Source organism: Humulus lupulus, chromosome 4, assembly GCF_963169125.1.
Source record: "Humulus lupulus chromosome 4, drHumLupu1.1, whole genome shotgun sequence".
Classification (NCBI taxonomy): domain Eukaryota; kingdom Viridiplantae; phylum Streptophyta; class Magnoliopsida; order Rosales; family Cannabaceae; genus Humulus; species Humulus lupulus.
In genome coordinates, this window is record NC_084796.1 from 118,886,262 (window position 1) to 118,912,134 (window position 25,873).

At 38.8% G+C, this 25,873-nt stretch overlaps 1 protein-coding gene across 1 annotated transcript; it reads right to left on the minus strand.

The window, feature by feature from the left end:
• Positions 1-1,637: 1,637 nt before the first annotated feature.
• Positions 1,638-25,873, minus strand: LOC133832509 (protein STRICTOSIDINE SYNTHASE-LIKE 12-like). The gene is made up of 6 exons (XM_062262846.1): positions 25,810-25,873; positions 23,761-23,953; positions 23,581-23,648; positions 23,379-23,538; positions 1,910-1,920; positions 1,638-1,798 (listed from the first exon to the last, which is right to left on the minus strand). The coding sequence occupies exons 1-6, from the start codon at positions 25,871-25,873 to the stop codon at positions 1,638-1,640; spliced, it is 657 nt and encodes a 218-aa protein (XP_062118830.1).

The window sequence follows — 25,873 nt, forward strand, 5'->3', positions numbered from 1 at the left end:
TGCAAATACTTAGCAAAAGGCCCATGGTTTCTACCAGTCTCATCATATCTCCCATAATACTCACCACCTCTATCAGAATGGACTGACTTGATCTTCTTACCCTTTTGTAGTTCCACCCTATTCTTGAAAACTTTAAAAGCTTCTAAGGAATCAGACTTTTCACGAATCAACTCAACATCACCATATCGTGAAAAATCATCAATAAAAGTGATGAAATACTTGTAACCATCCATACCAAGAGGAGTAAAAGGACCACAAATATCTGAATGAATTATTTCAAGTAAATCTACACATCTGTCAATTTTACTCTTTCTAGTCTTGGCAGTTGTCTTTCCTTTTATACAATCGACACAAGTATCAAAATCAGAGAAATCGAGATCTTGCAAAACACCATCCTATACCAATCTTTTTATTCTCTGCTTAGAAATATGACCTAAACGTCTATGCCATAACATAGAAGAACTCTCATTGCATCTCACACGTTTAGAACCAACAACAACATTAAGAGAAGAGGAAGAGGGAGATGAAACTTCATTCTAATCAAGCTTGTATAAATTTCCATGTAAACATCCATTTCTTATTAAAAGGGAGTTATGGTACAAGCAAACGTTTCCAGTTCCAAAAGAAAGACTATAACCTAGTCTATTCAAAATAGATACAGAAATCAAGCTTCTCCTAATCGAGGGTGTGTAAACAACATCATTTATCTCCAAAATATGTCCACTTGATAGCTGAAAGTCTGGCAGTTCCAAAAAAAATCCACTTTGACTTTAGTACCATCTCCCATGTACACATGCTCCTCCAAGCTAGTTGGATTCCTTCTTCTTGTCAGTGCTTGCAAAGAATTAGTAACATGAATAGTAGCATCAGTATCTAGCCACAAAGAATTCGAAGGCACATCAATCACATTTGATTCTAAACAAACCATCACGACTTTGTTACGTTTCATCTCTAAGGCTCTCTTCAACTTACAACAAGTGTTTTTCTTGTGTCCCATCTTATGAAAGTAGTTGTATTTCCTAGTGAAACACTCAGTTTTGGGTTCATTAGAAGATCCAGCAGCCTTTCCATCATAACTGGACTTCTTGAAGTGTGGCTTTCCATAAGGCTTTTTATAAAACTTCTTCTTCTTCTTCTTATTAGGATTTTCCTTAGGATTTTCTTTAGGGTTATCCTTGGAAGTCACCATGGAAATTGAATTTCCCTTCCTAGCTTTTATATCATCTTCCTCTTTAGAGAGAATGGCAGTCATCTCACTTACAGTCCAAGGAGTTTTCTGAGCGTTGTAACTAGATCGAATTGAGTTATATGAAGGAGGTAGATACCTCGTGACATGCCAGACCAGATAATTATCTCCTAAATCAAGGCCAAGCCCTTTCAACTTCATATGGAAAGACACCACCTGACTTATATGGTTTCTTATGCCACTATCCATCATAAACAGTATCCTGGATCTTACCCAGGTAGTGCTCCCACTCAAACTTGGGAAACTCCACATATTTTTCAACAATGACCTTGAGAAGTTCCTTAGCATTCTCAGTTTCAAGAATACTACCACGAATAGCATCATCCATGTGATACAAGATCACTAACTTACATGTTTTATTTGAATTGTTCCATTCCTTATAGGGAGTTTTCTATTCAGTTGTACTATCCTTTGTCGGTTTAGCAAGAGCATATTCCTTTAATGTTGTGTCAATCTTCATAATTGACAAATTCATCATTAGAGATCTAACCCACTCCTTATGATTAGTCTCATTAAGCATCATTATAAACGAGAGTCTATGATTGCTCAAAGCTGAAGGAACACAAGAGTAACAATTATCAATTTGCATTGATCAACATAATCATGTTGTTTGTACTCCAACTTCAACTTGAATGATCCATAAATAATCAAAATGATCATTACATGCAAAAGTTCTATAAGTAAAAATAGAACATTTTACAAGTAAGGACAATTTATCAATACATTACAACCAAATACATCAATCTATTATCGACAAGATAAAAAAAATTGTGTGATTCATAATGCTCAATAAATTTCCTTCACCATTCTAAGCAAACTACCAAATAATAGAATTATCAACATGATCATTTAAATTATTCATATGAATCTTAGAATTTATTTATATATTTATTTTATTTAATGAAATGTGAGAATATATCAATATCAATCAAGATATTCATAATTGACATGTTAAATCTTACCGGATGCAAGAATTTAAGCACTCAATTATATTAATTTTAAAACTAATCATTATATATATCACAAAATTTTGAAATACAATAAAATCAAATTTAATTGATTATGTTTACTTACAAAATTGCCACAAAAATAATCATGAAATATTATTTTAAACAAAAATAAATAAATAAATCATACAAAATGATTTTACAAAAATGTATAATAAAAAAATTAATCAAATAAACAAATAAATTGATATATAAAAAAATACATTTTGTTATTGTCTAAAGAGTAATTAGAAAGAAAACAAAAATAAGCCCAAAAAAGAGTATGTAAACTCAATGGGTTGGTCACATAGTTTTGTGTGAATTTAAAAAAAATATGGCTTTTATACCATCAATGTGCAAAAATATGGGAATTATACATTTCTTAATTTGTATGGAAAAATTTATTAAAGAAAAAACTAAAGTATAATAAACACAATTAGTAGCTAACTAACATATGAAAATGCCACATTTTTATCATAGTTATGTTTTCTTTGATTTTGAAAGTAATCTTATTTTATTTTTTTTCAATTTTTAATTTTTTTCTTCATTTTTTAATTATTTTTTCTTTCTTTTTTTTCCTTACTTATTTTTCTTCCATTTTTTTTCTACCAATTTTTTCTTTTATCTTTTTTTTTTCTTTCTATTTTCCATTTTCCATTATTCTTCTTATTCTTTTCATTTTTATTTATTTATATATTTTTATTCTTTCATTTGTATTGTTTTGTTCGTATTTTTTCAGTTTTTTTCCTATTTTTCATTATTTTTCCATCTATTTTTTCTTCATTTTTGTATTTATTATTTCCTCTTTCCATATTTTTTTCTTTTTTCACACATATGGGCCTTTTTTCTTCTTCCATTTTTTTCTACTAATTTTTTCATTCGTATTTTTTTTCTTTCCATTTTCACATTATTTTTCTTCTTCTTCTTTTCATTTTTATTCATTCATCTGTTTTTTTTCCTTCAACATTTATTTTCTTTTGTTTTTTGTTTCATATTTTCTAAGTTTTTTTCCTTCATTTTTCTTCTTTTTTGTACTTATTCTTTTCTCATTCATTTTTTTTCCTTTTTTTCACACATATTTTATTACATAATTGTTTTACTATTTTTTTATTTATTATCTTTTATTATTGTAATTTTTTTATATAGTTTTTTCAACTATATGTAAAAAAATTCAAATCAATTTTTTCAACATTTTCTTTTTACTGTAACCATTATAGGAACACCAAAATTTAGAAAGAAAACTAATAAAAATATGGAAACGTAAATGGGTAACCAGTTACCCTGATGGGAACATACAAATCTAGAAAAATTAATTATATGAAGAAGAGGGGAGAGAAGGGAAAGAGGGTAGATATGATTTTTTTTATATTCAGATCTGTGGCAACTGGTTACTTTCTCATTCTTTGTATTTATATTTCTGGGAGTAACTGGTTACCTTCACGTTCTTTGTATGTATATTTCTGAGAGTAACTAATTACCTTCACGTTTTGATGTGTGTGTATATTTATGGGGTTTTTATAGCAACTGGTTACTTATGTTACTAAAATCATAGTTACTTCTTCTTCCTTTTTTTAATGAAGTGTTATTCCTCTTTTTCCTTCAAATTTGTTATTTCTTTTCATATTTAATATGAGTAACCCGTCACCCCTCTTATGGTAACTGGTTACCCATCTTATGGTAGAAAGTTACTCATCTCAGGATAACTAGTTACCCCTACTGGTACATGTTATTTAACCGAGCTCTATGACTTTTTTTTTACATAACTGTCAAAGATCAATCAAGTAACTGATTACCTTACTCAATATCTGAAAAAAGAAACGTAAAATCTAAAAATAAGGAAACAAATATTTATGATAAATAAAAATAATTTTAAACACAATTCATATTAAAAAGAAAAAAGAAAAAAACTTGCAAAACAACTAAAGAAAAATCTAATATAAAGTTTGTAATATAAAAAAAAAAACAAATAGGCTAAAAAAGTAATAATCAAATTACAAACATACCCTTCCAAAATAATAAAACTTGATTAAGAATAAATTTATGGTATAAACAAACTTCTATACAAAAATATGGGAAAATAAACCCATAAAAGTGAAAATTCTTAAAAAAAAAAGCTATAGATTAACTTTTTTTTTTTTTTAAAACTATATTTTTGCATACTATTAAAATTCTCATATAAAATATAATTTCGTCTAGTTTTGTAGTGTGTATCTAAGGAGACCACCTATATATTTAGAAAATTAGCACCATTCTATTATGATCTCCAAAAATACTATTAATAAAAATAATTGTTCAACAATATTATATATGTTTATACTAGTCCACATATTTATTTCCAACAGTGGCCACCAATGCTTCATTCATTTTCTGCGATTTTCCCTCCAGTAGGCCACACTATATAAGGCAACAGTATCATCGCAAAAGGAGATATGTCGTCGCAATTTACAACATTTATCATCAAAATTATAATTTGGTTTATTATTTGCAACAACTAGGCTTTGTCACCGCTGTTGCATGCTCTTCGTGTAGTGTTAGTTTGAGAAAAAGATATCCCGTCTTATGAGAAGTTCTTTGTTGTTGAAGCCGAGAAAATCAACAAGTTGAAATTGAGAGACTACTCTTGGCAAATTTTGAACAACTCTATTCCATTTAGTGAATTCCCATTATAAATAAACTATTTAACACAATCAATTATTTTTAAGAAAATTGCATTATTTGTGGAAAGTGAAAAAGGTGAAGATTTAATTTGTCTTTTTATTTCGACACTTTATGTAGATATTGCTAGTCTTATACATTCTACTAGTTTTCAAATTGTACCAACAAACAAAACGTACTTGCACATAGTTTTTTTTTCAAGTCTAAGTCAATAGTTATTGACTTCAACAACATTATCTCATCACAATATATATATATATATACTAGTTAGAATGTACGTACGATGCACGTTATGTTTTGCACTATATATGTTTGAATTTAAAACAATTTAAAACAGAAATATTTAAAAATTATATAATTTCTATAATAAATATTAAATATGTGAAATAATGAAAATATATTACATGGTATTAAAATAAAAACGTTGTGTTAATATTTAAAAGATTTAGTTAGGTAATTTATAAACTAAGACAAAGATTCAACTACTTCCTTTTGTTGGAATTCTTGAATAGATTAGACATTAAAATTCGTATATTGCTGTTGCTTTAACTTTTCTGGATTAGCATAAATTTGTTTTGTCCAGCTCTTTGTTGACAATTTTTTGCTTAGTCTTTCAATATATTCTTTCTTCTCCTGATAAATTAATTTTATAGGTTTAAGTTAGTGTTGAAAAATGATATTATTGAAATTTGTTTAGTATATACATTTTTTTTTTTTTTTAAAACACAACAAACCTCTTTAGAATGTTCCATTAATTGTACTGCAGAGCAACCCAACATCTCTTCTGCTACATGGCCGAACATAATGACAGATATACTTCTAGTGTTCTCATTGATTTCCGCATATGCTCTGGCACTGAAATTAATATGATTTTCATTTGAGCATTAGTTTATTTTAAGAAGATACATTTTTTAGAACGTTTAAATTATTTAATACACACCGTGGTGTTGCAATTGATCTACTTCCACATTTACACACAAAGTTTTCATTGTATGTTTTTGTAGTTCCCGAGTTACATGCAGGACATGACATGTAGTAGAATATTTGTGCTAAGTTTGTTAGAATTATTTTTCCTTGAATCCAGAATTTTGCTATCTACATCAATTTATTTGGAATAGTCAGTAAAAATGTTGGTATAAATATAATTTACTGGAAAATAATAAAAATCACTTTACCTCCATTGGTTGTAAACTTTTCATTAAATCTGCAATATTTCTAACCTTAACAATTTTACGAATCCCAACAGACGATAGGGAGACAGATGGATATGTACAAGATCTTGCAATAATACTTCTTATTTTTAATTTATTTTTATCTGCCCTGAATAATAATAATAAAATAAAGATAAATGTTAGAAAATAGTTTAGGGTTTTGTTTGTTGACGCGGTTCTTCGGCAACAGATAATTAAGAGAAGAAGAGAAAGAGATTAGTACTTAAAAGTAGAACCGTCACAGATATGAAATCTTTGTGGAAAGAACTAGGTGACCCTAAACCCGTTTTTAAGTGGTTCGAAGGTTAAAATCCTTCTACTCCACTATTCAATATTATTGATATTCTCTGGGTAATTGGTTTACAAAGTATATAGTTCTTACAAGACTATTTTTCCAACCCCTATCAACTCCCAGGGTCTCCATATTTATAGGAGAAGGCACCTGGAAGTTGGTAGGGAGGTCATCCCGTGACCTTACCATTTGTCATATCAAGTCTGTGATATTCATGATTAATTCCTAAACCTGACACACAAGTGTGGTCTAATCAGTATGGAAGGAGATAATGGGCCGCACGGCCCAACCCGTCCGTGGGTGTCTGAATACGCACGTTCCTGCTGCGTGTCCGAGAAGTCAGGGGGATGTCGGACACGTGATGGCAGGATTATGCACGTTTATCTTGCGTGTTGACTTCCCATAGGGTCAGAGCTTCCTGAGAAGCTCGCTACCGGAGCAATCCATAACCCGAGCTGATCCGTCAGTGGTCGCCGGATGTTGTTCCCAGCTCCTGGTGCAACAAGAGCGAGCTGGAAACAGGACCCCCTCGAGCTAGAAAGGGCCCGTCCTGAAAATAGAGCCTCTGGCCTGTGGGAGCCTCGGACTAAATCATGTTTAGTCCGAGGCTCGTCCTGCTAAACAGCCTGTGGGAAAACCAGGGCGTACATCTGCCCCCCAAGCTCCTGCTCGTGGTTCATGACGTCAGATATGGGAGACCACAGTAGGGGCTTTTAGACTTCTCCCACAACCCTTCGCATTCCATGCTTTTCGCAGGCGTTTGGTACGCGGAACGCCGTGGGTGGCGACGGTACACTCTACGAGAACCGCATTAAATGGCCTAGCCTACTGTCCAGCCGTCGTTTCACATTTCGAGTGGAGGGTCTCCCAAGGGCCTTTTACACGTGATCCTTCCCGTGTATAAAAAGGGGTGGTCATCCCACGCACGGGTCACCTTACCATTCAAAACCTCTCAAATTTCCTTGTTTTCTCTGACCTTCCGAAGAACAAAACCCTCATTTCCATTGCTCTCATCTTCTTCGTTCACGAAGCTTAAGCGCACGAGTTCCTTCAAAACTTCGGAGACCACTGTGCCAACGAAGCTCCTACCAGCGCAGCAACCTCACTAACCATCTAACCATACACTGTAAGTCTTCTGTCCTTGTTTATTTTTGAGAGCATGCCACTGTAGCTTAGGTAAAAAAATTTACTGTAGCCACATGCAGAGGTTTTCTGGGTCGCGCGGATATGGAGAGTGACAGCCCTTCTTAGATTAGGGCCCACTTGCCATGGGACATCGTCTTAGAATATGGTTTCCATGGTTCTTTCTTAGGAACAATTTCTGGGTAGGATCCTTAGGAATTTTGGGTGCAAAAACCGGGTAGCTTAGGGAATACGCCTTAAAAGCGGTTTTGCCATGCCTTGCTTGTTGAAACTTTCCCCCCAAGGCAATTTTTTACTCTGAGTCCTCTGACACACGAATTCCGAGTAATTTGGGATCTGTTGAGGGCATAGGCGCGTGTTCCTTGGAACGCGTGGCACCACTCTCCACGGGCTGGGCTTACCCCAGCTCGTGTACAGAATACTTGCTTCACTCTCCTGCTTGGGTCGCCTTTTCTAAAGTGTTTTCTTTTGTTCGATAGGCGACCAGATGGCTCCAAAGATAAATCTGCCACTGGAGAATGTGGGAAGTTCGTCCTCCCAGCAGGATAAAGGAAAGGCGGTGGTGACCAGCTCGCCAATTCCTCACTTTGGGCCGGCGGTGGAGAAGCAAGCCGAGGTGGCCCCTGACGCGTTTTTCGAGGCGGAGAGAATCATTTCGAAGATAACCAGCCAGGCAAAGATCACCAAAATCTTCCTCAACCACAACATTCCTCTGGGGAAGACCTCCGTGATCGCCCGACCTGCTGCGGATGGGGAGCGGAGCTGCACGCCGCTCGACGAGTCGTTCGCGGCCTGGAGCGGGGAACACTTCAAGGCAGGGGCCTTCCTCCCCCTGGATCAGTATTTTGCTGATTTTCTGAACTATGTGGGGTTGGCCCCATTTCAGCTCCCCCCCCAACTCATACCGTCTGCTGGCGGGATTGAGGTATTTGTTCCAAAAGCATGAGTGGGAGGTCCCCACTCCTGCTGATATTCTATATTTCTTTTGCCTCAAAGCCAGCCCGGACCAGCGGGGGCGAGGCGACGGGTTCTATTACTTAACCCGCTTCCCTAACACAGCAGCAGTGATCGAGCTGCCGAGCCATCCAAACGACTTCAAAGACCAGTTTTTTATGTCAACTGGGTTCCGAAACTGCGATCATCACTATTTCAACCGTCCTCGTAAGTGATCCTTGATTTAGCTCGCCTTTTAACGGTTATCTTATTTTAGCTCGTCCCTTATTCCACTTCTGATTTCAACCAACCTTGCAGCCATTTACGTGAGGACCGAAAAGTCTGTGACCCTCGGGGGTCAATACGATACACTGGCGAACTTGCCCCCCAGTGAGAAAGACTACCGCGTGCTCGTGACGGACGAGACGATGGTATTCTGCAAGCTGATTTTCCCAAATCAGACTTTGAATTTGAAAAGGCCCCGGGGGCCTCCCCCAGCCCGCGACAACAGACCGATCGTCGCGGAGGAGGTCGCAGACGACGAAGGCGAGGAAGAAGGTGAGGAAGTTCCTCTGGTGAGGAACAGGAAGAGGACCTTGGAGGTCGCCCAAGGGATGAGCGAGGAGAGGGCTCAATCCGGAGCAGCCGCGGGTCCTTCCGGTCAAGGTAACTCTTACTTATTTAAGAACGTAGATAGGGCCACTGCAGACCCCCGGCTGGTTAGGTTCAACCCTAGGCAGCTCGTCCATCGTCACTCAAGGAATCCGGACCTGGACACGCTCTTGCTCCATTGCGTTGACCAGCTCGTGCTGGACAACCAAGAGAGTCGGCCTAAGGGTACCGTAGTAGTAGATAATACCCTAGCCTTTAGGTCGGTCATTTTTGAGGAGTACGGGACCAACTTACGCACGTGGCCTGCGCTCCAGAGGGGCATCTATGCTCCGGGGATTAGGCAGTACGTAGAAGAGTCCAGCCCCGATTCAGAACCGGACCTAGAACCTTCGCCAGTTCGCGAGATAATCGTCCTAGGCTCTTCCAGCTCGGGGGGTAGGGCTCCCTTAGTATTTGCTTTCTTATTGCCTTTGGACCTTTTGTCTTTATTTCTGTATGATTGCTAATAACCGTGTTTTTTGTTCTTGGTAGAAGAGATGTCTCAGCCCGGGAATAGTCTGCGGGGCGTTGTGTTCGGTGGGAATCCCCCAACGGGGCCGAGGTTAAAGAGGCTTCGCGAGTCCAAGAGCTCGGCCGGGGCCTCCACCAAATCCCCGGCTAAGGAGAAGGAGAAAGCCCCGCCATCCCAGGTCGCGGGGGCGAACCTCCCTGTCGCCAGGACAGGGCTCATGCACCCGCCACCCCAACGATCTCCACTAGCCGCGCAGGACGGGGTAATAGAGGTCGGGAATCTGGCCGCGGCAGCCCCGGACGTGCGTATCCCGGTCGACCCCCGGGCTCTGGAGAAGATGCCCGAAGCATTCCGGGGTACAGTGTATGAGTCGGCTAGCTACGCCGTCAGCCACTTCTACAATATCAGGGAGAAGGAGCTCCGGGCCATCGAAACAACGAGCCCGGTCCGAGTTATAGAGTCTGCGATGGACATGACCTTAACGGTAAAGTGCCCCCTTCTTTTAAGGCTTTAACACTCACACGCCGCCTTTTTCCTTCTAGTTTGCTAATTTATCATTCTTCTCTTGCAGGGCATGGCTGCCGCCTACAGAGGCACTGTTAGGACCAAGGCCCAGCTCGAGGGTTTGGAAGCTGATCGCCAGACCGCCCTCCAGGAGTCTCAGGAGGTGAGAGACGCTCTGGCGGCCTCTAAAGCCGAGCTAGAGAAAATTCGCTCCGAGAACCAAGAGCTTAAACACTCCCTGGCCGCATCCGAGCTAGAGAAGATCCGCTCCGAGAACCAGGAGCTTAAAAATTCCCTGGCCGCATCGCGGACAGATCTTGAGGCGGCGAAGGCCGAAGCCCAGGCCTCCCAGGCCGCCCTGAAAGACGAGCGGGTCGTATCGGAGCAGTCCTTACAAGACCTGTTCTATCACTGCTGGTCCCACAATTCGGACGCGGACTTTTCTTTCATGCCGCCGGACCTCTGGGCATTCTTGTTGCCGCAGCTTCAAGCCCGCCTGAATAAGGAGGTTCCTCCATCGGAGACTGGAGAGGCCTCTGCCGCGGCGGAGCAGGATGAGACCGCGACCTCCAAAGGGCCAACTGATGGGGCTTAGGACACTTCTTGTTTAAGTATTTTGAACTCTTTCTATTGTAATTTTCTTTTTATGTGAGGCGTTTCCGCCTCGAGACAATTTGCTCAGCCAGTTTTACATATATATTTTTATGCATTTGGTCAGAATTCATCTCTTTATTTTTATGAACTTAGTTCGAGTTAACTTTTATCCGTATCCTGGGCTCTTTAAAGAAGAACCACGGTCAACAAATTTTTTTTTTTTTTTTTTTTTTTAACTTCTAAGTTTTATGACCTGGTTAAGCCCAGGAACTTATTTTGAAAAAACTTAGTTCGGGTAAACTTTTATCCGTATCCCGGGCTCTTTAAAGAAGAACCACGGTCAACAAATTTCTGTTAACTTCTAAGTTTTATGACCTGGTTAAGACCAGGAACTTATTTTGAAAAAAAACTTAGTTCGTGTAAACTTTTATCCGTATCCTGGGCTCTTTAAAGAGGAACCACGGTCAACAAATTTCTGTTAACTTCTAAGTTTTATGACCTGGTTAATACCAGGAACTTATTTTGAAAAAACTTAGTTCGAGTCAACTTTTATCCGTATCCCGGGCTCTTTAAAGAAGAACCGCGGTCAACAAATTTTTGTTAACTTCTAAGTTTTATGACCTGGTTAAGACCAGGAACTTATTTTGAAAAAACTTAGTTCGAGTCAACTTTTATCCGTATCCCGGGCTCTTTAAAGAAGAACCGCGGTCAACAAATTTTTGTTAACTTCTAAGTTTTATGACCTGGTTAATACCAGGAACTTATTTTGAAAAAACTTAGTTCGGGTAAACTTTTATCCGTATCCCGGGCTCTTTAAAGAAGAACCACGGTCAACAAATTTCTGTTAACTTCTAAGTTTTATGACCTGGTTAAGACCAGGATAGGACTTAGTTTGTGATAACTCTTATCCGTAGATAAAAATTAACACCTAAGTCGTTAAGGAGACCTGGATATATCCAGGTACCATATGCCCCCCAAGTAACTGGGAAAGGGTCTTTCGTTGTTACTTTAAAATTACACTTGCAAATAACGAGAAACATTTGATTTTTATTTACACATGGAAGGTGACCTTCTAGGCCTTACAAATGGCTCATTGATAATATTTCTTTAGGTGGATAGCATTCCAAGTCCGCGGGACCGCCCCTCCACTAAGTCGAGCTAACTTATAAGTTCCCTCTTTGATGACTTCGATGACCTGGTATGGTCCTTCCCAGCTTGGTCCCAAAACCCCATCTTTGGGATCTTTCCCGGCCAGGAAAACTCTCCTCAAGACCAAATCGCCGACACTAAAGGCACGTCTTTTGACCTTAGTGTTGAAGTAGCGAGTGATTTTCTGTTGATAACAGGCGAGCTGGAGTTGTGAATCCTCTCGCCTTTCATCCACTAAGTCTAAGGAGTGGCATAGGAGCTCATGGTTCTCGTCTTGGTCGTAGGACCGGACCCTGTGCGACAGGACCTTCACCTCCACGGGGAGGACTGCTTCACTTCCAAAGGTTAGGGAGAAAGGAGTGTGACCCGTGGGAGTCCGATGTGAGGTCCTATAGGCCCACAGAACTTGGGGGAGCTGTTCTGGCCAGATCCCCTTCGCCTCATCTAGCCTCTTCTTGAGGCTTGCCTTCAGAGTTTTATTGACAGCCTCGACCTGGCCGTTCGCCTGGGGATAAGCCACGGACGAGAAGCTTTTCACAATCCCGTGCCTTTCGCAAAATTCGGTGAACAGGTCGCTGTCAAATTGAGTGCCATTGTCGGAGACGATCTTTTTGGGTAGGCCAAATCGACATATGATGCTTTTAACCACGAAGTCTAGCACCTTTTTTGATGTTATTGTCGCCAACGGCTCTGCTTCGGCCCACTTGGTGAAGTAGTCAATGGCTACCACAGCGTAACGGACCCCGCCCTTTCTGGTGGGCAGGGCGCCTATTAGATCTATCCCCCAAATGGCGAAGGGCCAGGGAGACGAAATCATTTTTAGCTCGGTCGGAGGAGCTCGCGCAACCGCGGCGAACCGCTGACACTTGTCGCACTTTTTTACATATGAGATCGAGTCTTTGGACAGAGTCGGCCAGTAATAACCCTGCCGAAGGATCTTCAAGGCCAGGCTTTGCCCCCCAGTGTGATCTCCGCAGAATCCGTCATGAACTTCTTGCAGGATGGCCTTCGCTTCACTTGGAAGAACGCACCGGAGGAGAGGTAAGGAATGCCCACGTCGGTACAACAAACCCTCGACTAGCGTATACCTCGGAGCTTGATAAAGGACTCGTCGTGCGTCGTTGCGCCCTTCGGGTAACTTGCCCTCGACGAGGTACTCAACAATGGGAGTCATCCAGGTCGGCCTGATGTCAATCATTCCAATATCTGCTCGATCTCCGTCTATGCTGGGTTTCTCCAAGAACTCAACTGGCACCAACCCCAGGGTTTCTGTCTCTCCCAAGGTGGCGAGCTTGGCGAGAGCATCTGCATTGGCGTTCTGCTCCCGAGGTATCTGTTCGATCGACCCTTGCCCAAACGTAGACAGTTCGGATTTTACCTTAGCCAAATAAGAGGCCATCTTGGGACCCCGCGCCTGATACTCGCCTAGAACCTGATTCACCACGAGCTGGGAGTCGCTGAAGCATTGGACAGAGCTTGCCTTTAGCTCGCTGGCTATCCTAAGTCCAGCTAACAAGGCCTCGTACTCTGCCTCGTTGTTAGATGCCTTGAACCCGAACCTCAGCGCCGAGTGGAATCTATGCCCCTCTGGGGATATCAGAATGATTCCGGCCCCGGAGCCGCTCTCGTTAGATGAGCCATCAACGAAGATCTTCCATGATGAACTAGAGGAGGCGACCTGAGGAGAGTCTTCTGATGGGATCTCACGGAATCCCGCGCATTCTGCCACGAAGTCGGCCAGGGCTTGACTTTTTATGGTAGTTCGGGGAGTATAGAAAATCTCGAACTGACTGAGTTCGACCGCCCACTTTAGCAAGCGTCCCGAGGCTTCAGGCTTTTGCAAAACCTGCCTTAGAGGCTGATCGGTCATGACGTGTACAGAGTGGGACTGGAAGTATGGCCTGAGTTTTCGCGAGGCCGTGATTAGGCAGAACGCCAGTTTTTCCATCAATGGGTACCTTGACTCAGCTCCGAGGAGTCTCTTGCTGATGTAATAAACCGGTTTCTGAGCCTGGTCCTCTTCTCGCACCAGAACAGCACTAGCTGCGTCCTCAGTGACGGCCATGTAGAGGAAAAGAGGTTATCCTACCTTGGGCTTTGACAACACAGGTGGCTCAGCCAGGTGCGTTTTTAGGTCGAGGAATGCGCTTTCACACTCTACTGTCCATTCGAACTTCTTGTTTCCCCGGAGCAGGTTGTAGAAGGGTAAACACTTGTCGGTCGATTTGGAAATGAACCGGTTCAGTGCTGCCACCCTTCCTGTGAGGCCTTGGACATCTTTCCACGACCTGGGGGAAGGAAGCTCGAGCAGTGACCTGATCTTGTCGAGGTTTGCCTCGATTCCTCGGGTATTGACTATGAAACCCAAGAATTTCCCCGATGCGACACCGAAAGTGCACTTCTGAGGATTGAGCCTCATGCCATATTCTCGCAGTATGTTAAAGCATTCTTCCAGATCGGTGACGTGGTTGCTGGCAATCTTTGACTTGACAAGCATATCATCGACGTACACTTCCATGTTTTTCCCGATCTGATCCGCGAACATTCTATTTACCAGCCTTTGGTAGGTAGCCCCGGCATTCTTAAGACCGAACGGCATGACCTTATAGAAATAGACATTAGTTGGGGTCATGAAGCTGGTATGATCCTGGTCTGCTGGATTCATCGCGATCTGATTGTAGCCCGAGTACGCGTCCATGAAGGACATGAGCTCGTGCCCCGCCGTGGCATCCACCAGTTGATCGATCCTCGGCAATGGAAAGCAATCCTTGGGGCAGGCTTTATTCAGGTCGGAAAAGTCGATACAGGTTCGCCACTTCCCATTGGCCTTTGGAACTAACACGGGATTGGCAACGCAAATGGGAAATCTAGCTTCGCGGATAAAGCCACATTTTTTTAGCCGGGCCACTTCTTCTTCAAGGGCTTCGGCTCGGGTTGTCCCTAAACGCCTCTGCTTTTGAGACTTGGCAGGGACGCTTTTGTCTAGGTGGAGCGTGTGCATGATTACGCTCGGACTGATCCCTATCATGTCCTCGTGCGACCATGCAAATACGTCCAGGTTCTCTTTCAGAAACGCAGTCAGTTCCGCCTTTCTTCTATCGCAGAGGTTCTTTCCGAGCTTAACCGTCCGGGATGGGTTTTGTTCATCGATGCCTACCTCCTCGAGATCTTCAATAGCTTGGAGCTCGGACCTGTCCTCGCCTACTCGGGGGTCAATGTCCTCGCTTAGGGCGAGCTTTTCATCTTCGGAAACCCGAGGTTTTTCAATCTCAGGAGCCGCCTTGGGTCCCTGTGATTCCTCTTCATCCTGAATGGCCATCGTCACCTGCCCGGGTTTAGATTTTCCCTTCATGGAAATGCTGTAGCATTCCCTGGCAGCGAGCTGATCGCCCTTGATAGTGCAGACCCCTGTTGAAGTAGGGAACTTCATGGCGAGGTGCCGGACGGACGTGATAGCTTCGAAAGCAACGAGCGTAGGTCGGCCCAAAATTGCATTGTAGGCAGCGGAGCAGTCAATGACTACAAATTCGAGTAGTTTGGACACTGTTCGGGACTCGTCGCCTAGGGTGATCACCAGCTCAATCGTTCCTATCGCTGCTGACCCTTCTCCCGAAAAACCATATAGCATCATCGAGGTTGCCTTCAGCTCGGAGACGGTCAGACCCATTTTTTCTAAGGTGGAACGGAATAGGAGGTTCACCGAGCTCCCATTGTCCACTAACACCCTCCTTACTCTCCGGTTGGCGAGCTGGACTGCTACAACCAAGGGATCGTTATGAGGGAATTGGACATGGCCCGCGTCTTCCTCCGTGAAAGTGATCGGTTGTTTCTCTAATCTTTGTTGTTTTGATTGACGCTGTTCCGGGACGAACTCCCCTCCATTGTGGGCCTTCAACTCATTTATGTACCTCTTCTGGGCGCCCCTTCTCGTGCCAGCCATGTGTGGTCCTCCAGAGATGGTGGAAATCTCTCCCTCGACCACGGGGGGAGGGACGTCCTGATCTACTCGAGGTCCAGGTTGACTGGCTGGGATCTCCGGAGCGGGTCGACTTGTCGGGACCCTGTTCCGCGAGTATTACGCCAACGGACCTGCTCGGATGAGAGTCTCGATTTCATCTTTGAGGTGCCTGCAGTCGTCGGTATTGTGCCCGACGTCGTTATGAAAACGGCAGAATTTGGAAGCGTCTCTCTTTCCCTTAGGGTGCTTTATTGGCTCCGGTCTTTTCCAGGGGACTCGCGTAGCGTTGGCCAGGAAAATATTCTCTCTGGTTTGGGTGAGCTCGGTATACGTTGTGAACACGGGCTTGAATTTATCCACGGACTTATTCTTCTTTTGACCGTGCTGGATGTTTTCACCATTCCCTTTTCTTTTGCCGCCACCGGGCTGGTTACTCTGCGTGACGTCGGGAGTCGCTATTACGATCTCTGTTCCCGTCCCAGCGGGCTTCTCGAGGACCTGGCTGGTCCCCGCGGCTGAAGCTTCAGCTTCTTCCAAGTTTATCCACTCTTGGGCTCTGTTAAGGAATTCACTAACCGAGCTGACCCCCCTCCTTTGAATATCCTTCCACAGATCTCCGCCTACTAGGATCCCGGTCCTCATAGCCATGAGTTTGGAGCTGTCGTCGGCGTCTCTGGCTCGAGCAGCGACATTTGCAAATCTGCTCAAGTAGGCTTTTAGCGTCTCTCCAGGTTGCTGTCTCACGTTAGCTAGGGAGTCGGCCTGGACCCTGGCGGCCTGAGAGGCGCGGAATGCCCTCTTGAAGTCAGCCGAAAAGGTCTTCCAGGAGCTGATTGACTGCCTTTTACTTTGTTTGAACCACTGCCTGGCAGGTCCAATTAGGGTGGAAGGAAAGATCAAGCAACGAAGCTCTGGTCCGATGTTATGAGCCATCATTAGGGTGTTGAACATCCCTAAGTGGTCAGATGGGTCTCCATCCCCGTTGAACTTGGACAAGTGGGGCATACGAAAGCCAGAAGGGTATGCCGTTGCTGCTATATTGGGGGCGAAGAGTTCCATCTCATCCCCTGAATCATATTTGTCTTTTTCTTTCTCCGACAGGAGCTTCTTCATCAGCTCCTCCATTTGAGTTAAGCGCTCTAGGGTTTTGTCCTGAGATCCTGGGTTATTCCGGGGCTGTTCAACAGCTCCGGACCCGTTGTACATATTAGGCGGGTTGTTGCCCCTCCTATCTGGAGATAGGTCATTTGGGGCATTCCCGCCATTACGTACTTCGGATTGGACCCCAACTGAGCAGGCCTGGCTACCATCCCTAACTCGATCCTCTCTGTGAGAGTTGAGGCGATCTCGAAGGTCGCCTCCCTGGGTAGTATGGTGACTTTGTGCTGAACTTAGTCGTTGTCGCAGGTCTCCTCCCGAAAGATCACTCCGTGCACTACTGGTCCAGTGACTCCTGCTGGACAGGCTCGAGGTGCGTCTTTGGCGGCTCCGACCTGATCCTTCCCCCGGCACCCTGCTGCGCCGGGAAGGCCCGGCCGATGGCGGGTCTCTCCTACTATTTCCGTAGGTCGGGATGTCTCGGACGGTCTGAGGAGACGGATATCTGATGGGAGAAGGAGGATGCCTGACCGGAGAGGCGATCCTAGTGCCGTCCGGACGGACTAAATTTGGTGGGGGCCCCTCGGCCCTGCCAGCTTGCTGGTTTCGCGCTGGGCGAGCTGGACGAGGAACTGGACGTTCTTCGGGGACGGGCTGACGTCTCCGGATCCCCTCGGCCCTCCTTTGGGAATTTCCTCGATCTCTTCTGGGCGTCCTCGAGGAAGGCTGAGAGCTAGGGGTTGATGTCCTAACCGAACGGCTGTACTGCTGCTGTTCGGTCTGAGGCATTTCCCTGAAGTTCGCCTCTTGATGGCGCGTTGAAGGGGTGGAGTTGGCTGCAGGGAGTCTACCCGAACGGCTATGCCTGGATCGATTACTCCGGCGAGACTTAGGAGCCTCGCCTTGCCTCTCTCCAACGTTACCGTTGGTTGTGAGAGGGGGTAGTCGACTCAGAATATCCTGGATTTGCCGACCAGCTGCTGCTAGCTGGCTCCTCAGCTGAGCATTCTCCATCTCCACCGCAGTGTAATAACATGGATTCGGATTAGGCGGCCGGGGCGCCGAACTACCAGTGTCGTCTTGGCCGGCCGGCTGCTTTCCTGGCCTCTGCTGGACTTCAGGAACTTGCTCATCAGGGAGGGCAACATGGCGGGCCTCCTGCCCATCATGCTGTTCTGTCTCGTTGCCATGTTTGGATCGAGTGGTCACCATAGTTGTATGTTTGTGGTAGTACTAATCGGACTTGCTCTCAATGAAAGAACCAAACTGTTGACGCGGTTCTTCGGCAACAGATAATTAAGAGAAGAAGAGAAAGATATTAGTACTTAAAAGTAGAACCGTCACAGATATGAAATCTTTGTGGAAAGAACTAGGTGACCCTAAACCCGTTTTTAAGTGGTTCGAAGGTTAAAATCCTTCTACTCCACTAGTCAATATTATTGATATTCTCTGGGTAATTGGTTTACAAAGTATATAGTTCTTACAAGACTATTTTTCCAACCCCTATCAACTCCCAAGGTCTCCATATTTATAGGAGAAGGCACCTGGAAGTTGGTAGGGAGGTCATCCCGTGACCTTACCATTTGTCATATCAAGTCTGTGATATTCATGATTAATTCCTAAACCTGACACACAAGTGTGGTCTAATCAGTATGGAAGGAGATAATGGGCCGCACGGCCCAACCCGTCCGTGGGTGTCTAAATACGCACGTTCCTGCTGCGTGTCCGAGAAGTCAGGGGGATGTCGGACACGTGATGGCAGGATTATGCACGTTTATCTTGCGTGTTGACTTCCCATAGGGTCAGAGCTTCCTGAGAAGCTCGCTACCGGAGCAATCCATAACCCGAGCTGATCCGTTAGTGGTCGCCGGATGTTGTTCCCAGCTCCTGGTGCAACAAGAGCGAGCTGGAAACAGGACCCCCTCGAGCTAGAAAGGGCCCGTCCTGAAAATAGAGCATCTGGCCTGTGGGAGCCTCGGACTAAATCATGTTTAGTCCGAGGCTCGTCTTGCTAAACAGCCCGTGGGAAAACCAGGGCGTACATTGTTATATGTATTAAGCCTATTTTATTTACAAATCCTGCCACATCCTCACATTTAAAAAAATATAATAACTATAAAATTAATTAAAATAAAAAGAACCATTTTGCAAATATCACTATCATTTTGGCAAATTCCTCATATTTAGAGAGTGATACGACTCTTTAGAGAGAGAAAGCGAGGAGGGAGTTACGATGAAGAGTACGGTGGCATTTCTGGTGATCCTCTGAATGGTTCGAGCCAGTGAATCGATTTGGCTAACTCTACCCTCGTCCGGCACCAAGTGCGTCTCCGAGGAAATCCAGAACAACGTTGTCGTTTTGGGAGATTACGTCGTCATTTCCGAAGATCATTCTAACAACACCCCCACCATCTCCGTCAAGGTTAATTCTTTATTTCTCCTTTTCTTTCTTTCTCTCTCTCTCTCTCTCTCTCAATTTCATCTTCTATTTCCATAGCAATTCTAGATTTCCACTATTTGTTTTGTTTGGTTGTTGAGAAAATTTAAAAAAAATTATACGGTTAAATAATGAATTGGCATTTTTTTAATTTAGAATTTCCTTGCTCGTTTTTTGTAAAGAAAGTAAAATTTTGATTCTTTATAATATTTGTTTTGTTTTATTCTGATAGCTTTTTAATGATTTGAATTTGATTTGTTCATAATCCGTGAAACAGTAAAGTCTATATATTATCAAATTGAAAAAATTCCTTAAAAAGTAGGACATTGGAGTAAAAATCTAAATTTACATTGCTTAACTTCACTAATTCCAAAACAAACAATCACAAATTCAAATGGGTTCCATTAAAAGATTCAATCAATCTATACAATATTCCAAGAAAGATGATTATCAGTGACCTTGAGAACCAATTATGTCTGTATATCATTAAAATAGGAAGTTTGATGAGATAAATTTTAATTATGGCTGTAAATGCCATTGGTTGTGTCTTATGGTAATGATTGTGTCTTATGGTTTGATAAGTCTTATGGTAATGGTTGTGTCTTATGGTTTGATGAGGTTTAATAACCAACTGTTAAGTGCTAAAATCTATTAAGTAGTGTTAAATTCTGTTAAAACATACCAAAATCCGTTAAATACTAAACTCTGTTAGATAGCCACTTATATAATAGGTAAGATATATGTGTGTGTATATAACTCTTTCATTAGTTCAACAAACCAACAAAACCAGCCTGAAGGGATCCAACATAAAATTGCGAGCCATGTTGGTGAAATTCACTAATAGCGGTATTGAAGTAATAGCGGTCAAGAGGAAGAGTATGCACAATGAAACCGTTTCCATCAATCATTATTGCTGTAGGGATAGTTAAACCAATAGGACTCATTATGCTCACTGCCACCCAAAAATAATCCCCCTTTTGGGTCTTCTTAATATTATCAGGTCTACCTTCAAATGTCTTAATAACTTTGGATGTAAAAGCCAAAGGACCCTTTAGCCAAAAATTTTGGATTCTCTTGGCTATGAACTCAGTTACAAGAACGAACGAGCCATCGGTACTTATGGCCACGCCAGTCCCTTTAGAAGCACTGATACTTGTCGTGTTCTATAAGTGTATTTTAGTAATCTTCCTGTTGCATCATTCACTAGAATTGCTAGTTGCAGTTCACTACAAAAAACATGTAACATGGGTTCATTTTTATCAAATTACATGGTCACATGAGTACACGGTCAACTCTAGTATAAAACAAATTATCCAAATTAGGCCAAGGCCTTAATTGTTTCCAGTTTTTTTTTTTCGCCAGACATTAGAAAATATTAAGTCAACAAATTTTTAATGTAACAGACTTTAAATGTCTAATGTTGTGTACTTTAAAAAAAAAAAAAAAGTCTAACAATGAGGTTTATTATTTATTTAACATAAAAAAATATACATTTTGTAATACGTAACATATTTAGGGGAAAAAAGGAAGAAAAGAAAAGCGTATCTCAAGTTTATATATGACTATATTATTATTATTATAGAGTTTTTTTTTATATAAAAAGTATGTAAATAACGGAAATTTTTTATTTTAAGGGTTTGTTTTGTTAACATTAAATTAATATTTTAAATATTTAATAAAATATACTTTTAAAATTAATTAAAAATAGATATTTTATTAATTATATTAATATAAATTTAAATATTATAAAATATCATTATTATAATAATATTTAATAAAAAACTACATATATAATAATTATATTAATATTAATATAAATTCAAATTAAAATATTATAAAATATTATTATTATAATAATATATAATACAAAAACTAAATATTTAATAATTATATTAATATAAATTTAAAACTTATTAAATATTATTATGATAATAATATATAATCCTAATTGTTTACTAATTGTATTAATATGAATTCATATATTATAATAATATTCAATACAAGATTAGATATTTAATACTTATATTAATATATATTTAATATTTATATTAATATAAATTTAAATATTATAAAATATTATTATAATAATATACAATACATAATTTTAATTTTTATTAAAAAATATTATCATTTATGTTTAAAACGGTTATCATATTATATATATTTTAAAAAATCATAAATAATATTTTGATTTAATTTTTTATTTAATATGTTTATGTGATTTTTTATATATAATATTATTTTTTTATTTAAAATTTATATGACAATAATATAAATTTAATAAAAATAATTAATAAATTTTATAAATAAAACTAATTAATGTGCATTGTACACTCCACTCCTTGTATCTAGGATTTAGACAGGTATTTCTTGTATTGTGACTTTGCAAAATGATATTCTTTTCATAATTCTTTAAAAAGTTATCATTCTTACACATTTGACAGTTTATTAAATTTAGTAGGCACTTTTTTGTCTGGTATGCCACACTACAAATAAATTATAACTGGGCGACTATACTTTGAGTGCTTTCTAGACTTTTATTTTCGTTGGTCATGTTGTTACTTCTCTTTTTTTCGATCTTCACCATTTTGAACTCATTAATTACTTCCAACTATCTTTTTATAAACTGACATAAATGTCTTCGTAAAATAAGCAATAAAACTCTTTTTATTGTCATATATTATTCATCCTATCATAAGAACTTTTTATATATTATTTGTTCTTAATTTGTGCTTCAGATAATATACATTTAATTTTTTCACTTCATTTTTTTTAATTAATAGGGTATGATAAAGAAGGCTTGTGATTGTATTTTTAGTATAATGTAAAATACAAAGGGCTGTGAAATAACTTTGTATAGTAATGGACAATAACTCTTTTATATAGAAAGTGCGTAGATAACGAAAATTATTGATTTTAACGATTTATTTTATTAAGTTTAATATAATATTTTAAATATTAAATGGAATATACTTTTAAAATTAATTAAAAATAGATATTTATTAATTATATTAATATAAATATAAATTTAAATATTATAAATTATTATTATTATTATAATAATAATTAATACAAGACTAGATATTTAATCATTATATTAATATAGATTTAAATGCTATAAAATATTATTATGATAATAATATATAATCCTAATTTTTTACTAATTATATTAATATGAATTCAAATATTATAAAATATTACTATAATAATATTTAATATAATACTACATATTTAATATTTATATTAATATAAATTTAAATACTATAAATATCATTATAATAATAATAATATATAACACATAATCTTAAGTGTAAAAAAGTTATCATATTATATATATATATTTTTTAAAAATTATAAACAATATTTTGATTTAATTTTTCATTTAATATATTTATGTTATTCTCTTATAAATAATATTTTTATTTATTTGAAATTTATATGACAATGATATAAATTTAATAAAAATAATTAAGAAATTCTATAAATAAAACCAAACAAATGTACATTGTACGTTGTTTGTATCTAGTACTAAATGATAAATGTGAAATGTTTGTTAATTATTTATTTGTTAGTTTTAAAATTTAATGAAAATGATGATATGTTAAAAGTTCCAAAAAAAAAAACACTTCCAAAGATTTTATATTGCTAATTTATTAGTTTTCATAAAAATAAAAATAAAAATTGTAACTGTATTAAACATAATTTTCATATTATAACTATTATGGCTGAGGTTAAGGTGTAATACTGCACGGTATAGTTATTGTACCAAATGTACAAAATGATGTATCAAATATACAAAATAATGTATGAAATGGAAACAATTATGTATTTGAAAAAAAAATTATAAACTTAAATATTATGTGTTGGATCTCATTTCAAAGGTTGAGATTATTGACTACACCGAATCATTAACTATACAATTGTCCTAATAATTATTGCTAATATATTAAGATTATGCTTTGTTGAATTTTTTGTTAAAAGAAAATATATACTTTTTAAAATAAAGAAGATATATATTAATTGACTTATTTTTTATGGAAAATATGTACCTCATTTGGAATACAGAACTGGCATCTGTAAAATAAACATCTCCAGTTAATTGGTCAACGTTTAAGCCATCAGGAAATTTAAAAGGCACCCCTTCTGCCCCAGTGGCTAGTTGTAGTGCAAGTTTTTCCTTACCTCCCATAAGAAACCCTTTATAAGCATCTGCAATGTACAAAAGTTTTTCTTTATAATAGAAGTCAATACCTATTGGTCTCCCACAAATAGGTCCCAAAATAGGTGCAATATTTGTTCCATCACATAATACACTCGACCTGAAATATATATAATCAAATTTTAACATGAGAATAATTATATATATTAAACAGTGTTTCAAAATGAAACAGAATCCTATTTTACTGAGTTGATGTTGAGATAAATTATTACCTATTCGGTGAAGTGATGTACACTTCTATGAAAGTAGATGTATTATATTTGACAATTCTACCATCCGATATGCCGGTATAGAGATCTCCACTAAATGGGTCGATGGGGCCAAAGGCGATGGCTTCAGGGCCTGTTGAAGTTGATGGTAAATAAAGCTTTTGGAAATTAAATACAGGTTGGGAAAGAACTATGTCTATTGAAGAAAATGAGAAAAAGAGAAAGACAAGAATAATGGTGATCATATTTTTTGTTTAAAGCGCTTTATAAATATGCTTCTTAAGATTATTGATGAAGGGTTTTGACGAGTATTTAAAAGATTGATAGTCGGTCGGTCAGTCTTCATGAACATTTTTACTTTATTTATATATATATATACATATATATACATATGAATTCTGATATAAATTATTGAAGATTGCACTACATACATTCAGTCATCAAAAAAGGTTTGTTCATAAATTAATATACACTAGTAGAACAAATGATTTATTTATTTTAAAGTAAAAAAGGGACACATTATCAAACTACTGTACCAAAACCGTGTGAGGTTATATATGATCAGACGGTGTAAATCTCGTGATAATCACTTTTTGAGCATCTGTTTCAAAAACTCAATTCCGACTTTTCCGAAGTTACATTTGAGTTTTTTTTTACTATTAAGTTTTTTTATCAGGCTCAACTTATGATTAGTAAAAATTCTTTTTACGATTACGTATACGAGAAGTTCAAAGTTACAATATGTGAAATTTTCTATAATTATATATGTTTGATTTTTACATTAAAATTTTGTATAAGGTAACTCTATTTGGACTTGGATAAAATATTTAGGTACTTTATTTATAAAAGAAAATTTAATCAGTTTTTTTTAATTGTTATATATAATATAATATTTTGATTAAATGAATTATGTGACAAATAAGTGTGACAAAAGAATTATCATAATAAGTTTTGTAACATATAGATTAAATTACAATTTTTAAGAAATGATAATCATAAGTTTTGTAACTTTCACAAAAATTCACCAATTGATGTGTAAAAGGAGTTACACATCTTGAATTTGATTTTCATTTACTATAATATTTTATAGTTGTTGTGTGCATGTTTTCTAACTCCCAAAGAGGTTTGATGGCATTAAAAAATCAAATGGTGGATGAGAACTCTATAAATAGAAATTATCTTGCTCACTTGAATGTAATGTGTGAATGTGAAAAACACACTACATAGTTTAGAACACTTGTGTTGACATGCACATCTTTAGAACATTATGGTGAGTATGAGAGAAGACTTGATAAGTCCTTAGAAGCACTTCTAGAGAGTATTCCCAAAATGTTCTTATGATGGAGGAAATAACTTTTAGGACAAATGTTTTGAACATTGTTTAAGCTTTGTGTTGCTCTTGAGATCTTCATCTTTAACCTTCTACTCTTATGATAATTATCATAAGTTATGTAATATATTCTCATCTTTTTCTTCTACTTATGTAATATTATTAATTAATATTGTTGACCACGATTTTGGCCAACTGTGAGTAGATGCAAAAACGACAATAACCTTGAATAGAAAGTAAATAACACAAGTAATTTTTATAGTGGTTCAGTCCCAATTTGTTGGTAATAGCCTAATCCACTTGGAGTTATGATATAGTGCAAGCGAAAAGATACAATGTGTCTTTCTCTAAACTTTCAGTAAAAAATACTCCCAGAATCCGATCTCCCAAATGATGCCATGAGCCATTTATTTATAGGCTCATGGATCGTACATGAGAAATATTCCGCTTTGACAAGGTCCTTGATTATTTCAACAACTTTAATTAATGAATAATAAACAAATTATATCAATATAACTATTATTCTGGGATGTTTCAGATATTCCCGCGACAGTTGCAAATGATTCGGGTCGAAGCTGTTATTGAGGTTGTACCGAAGAGTCACCTAGAAGATAACTTCTGAGATAACTGGTCGGCTAAGACAACGCCAAACATACCATTGGTCGTGACAAAGAACATCACTAATCGGCATGGAACATTGTGGTCGGCTAAGCCAAACATACCTTTGGTCGGCCATGTTTCATCTCTAGTCATGCATGACACATTTTTGGCCTCATCCTTTCTCAT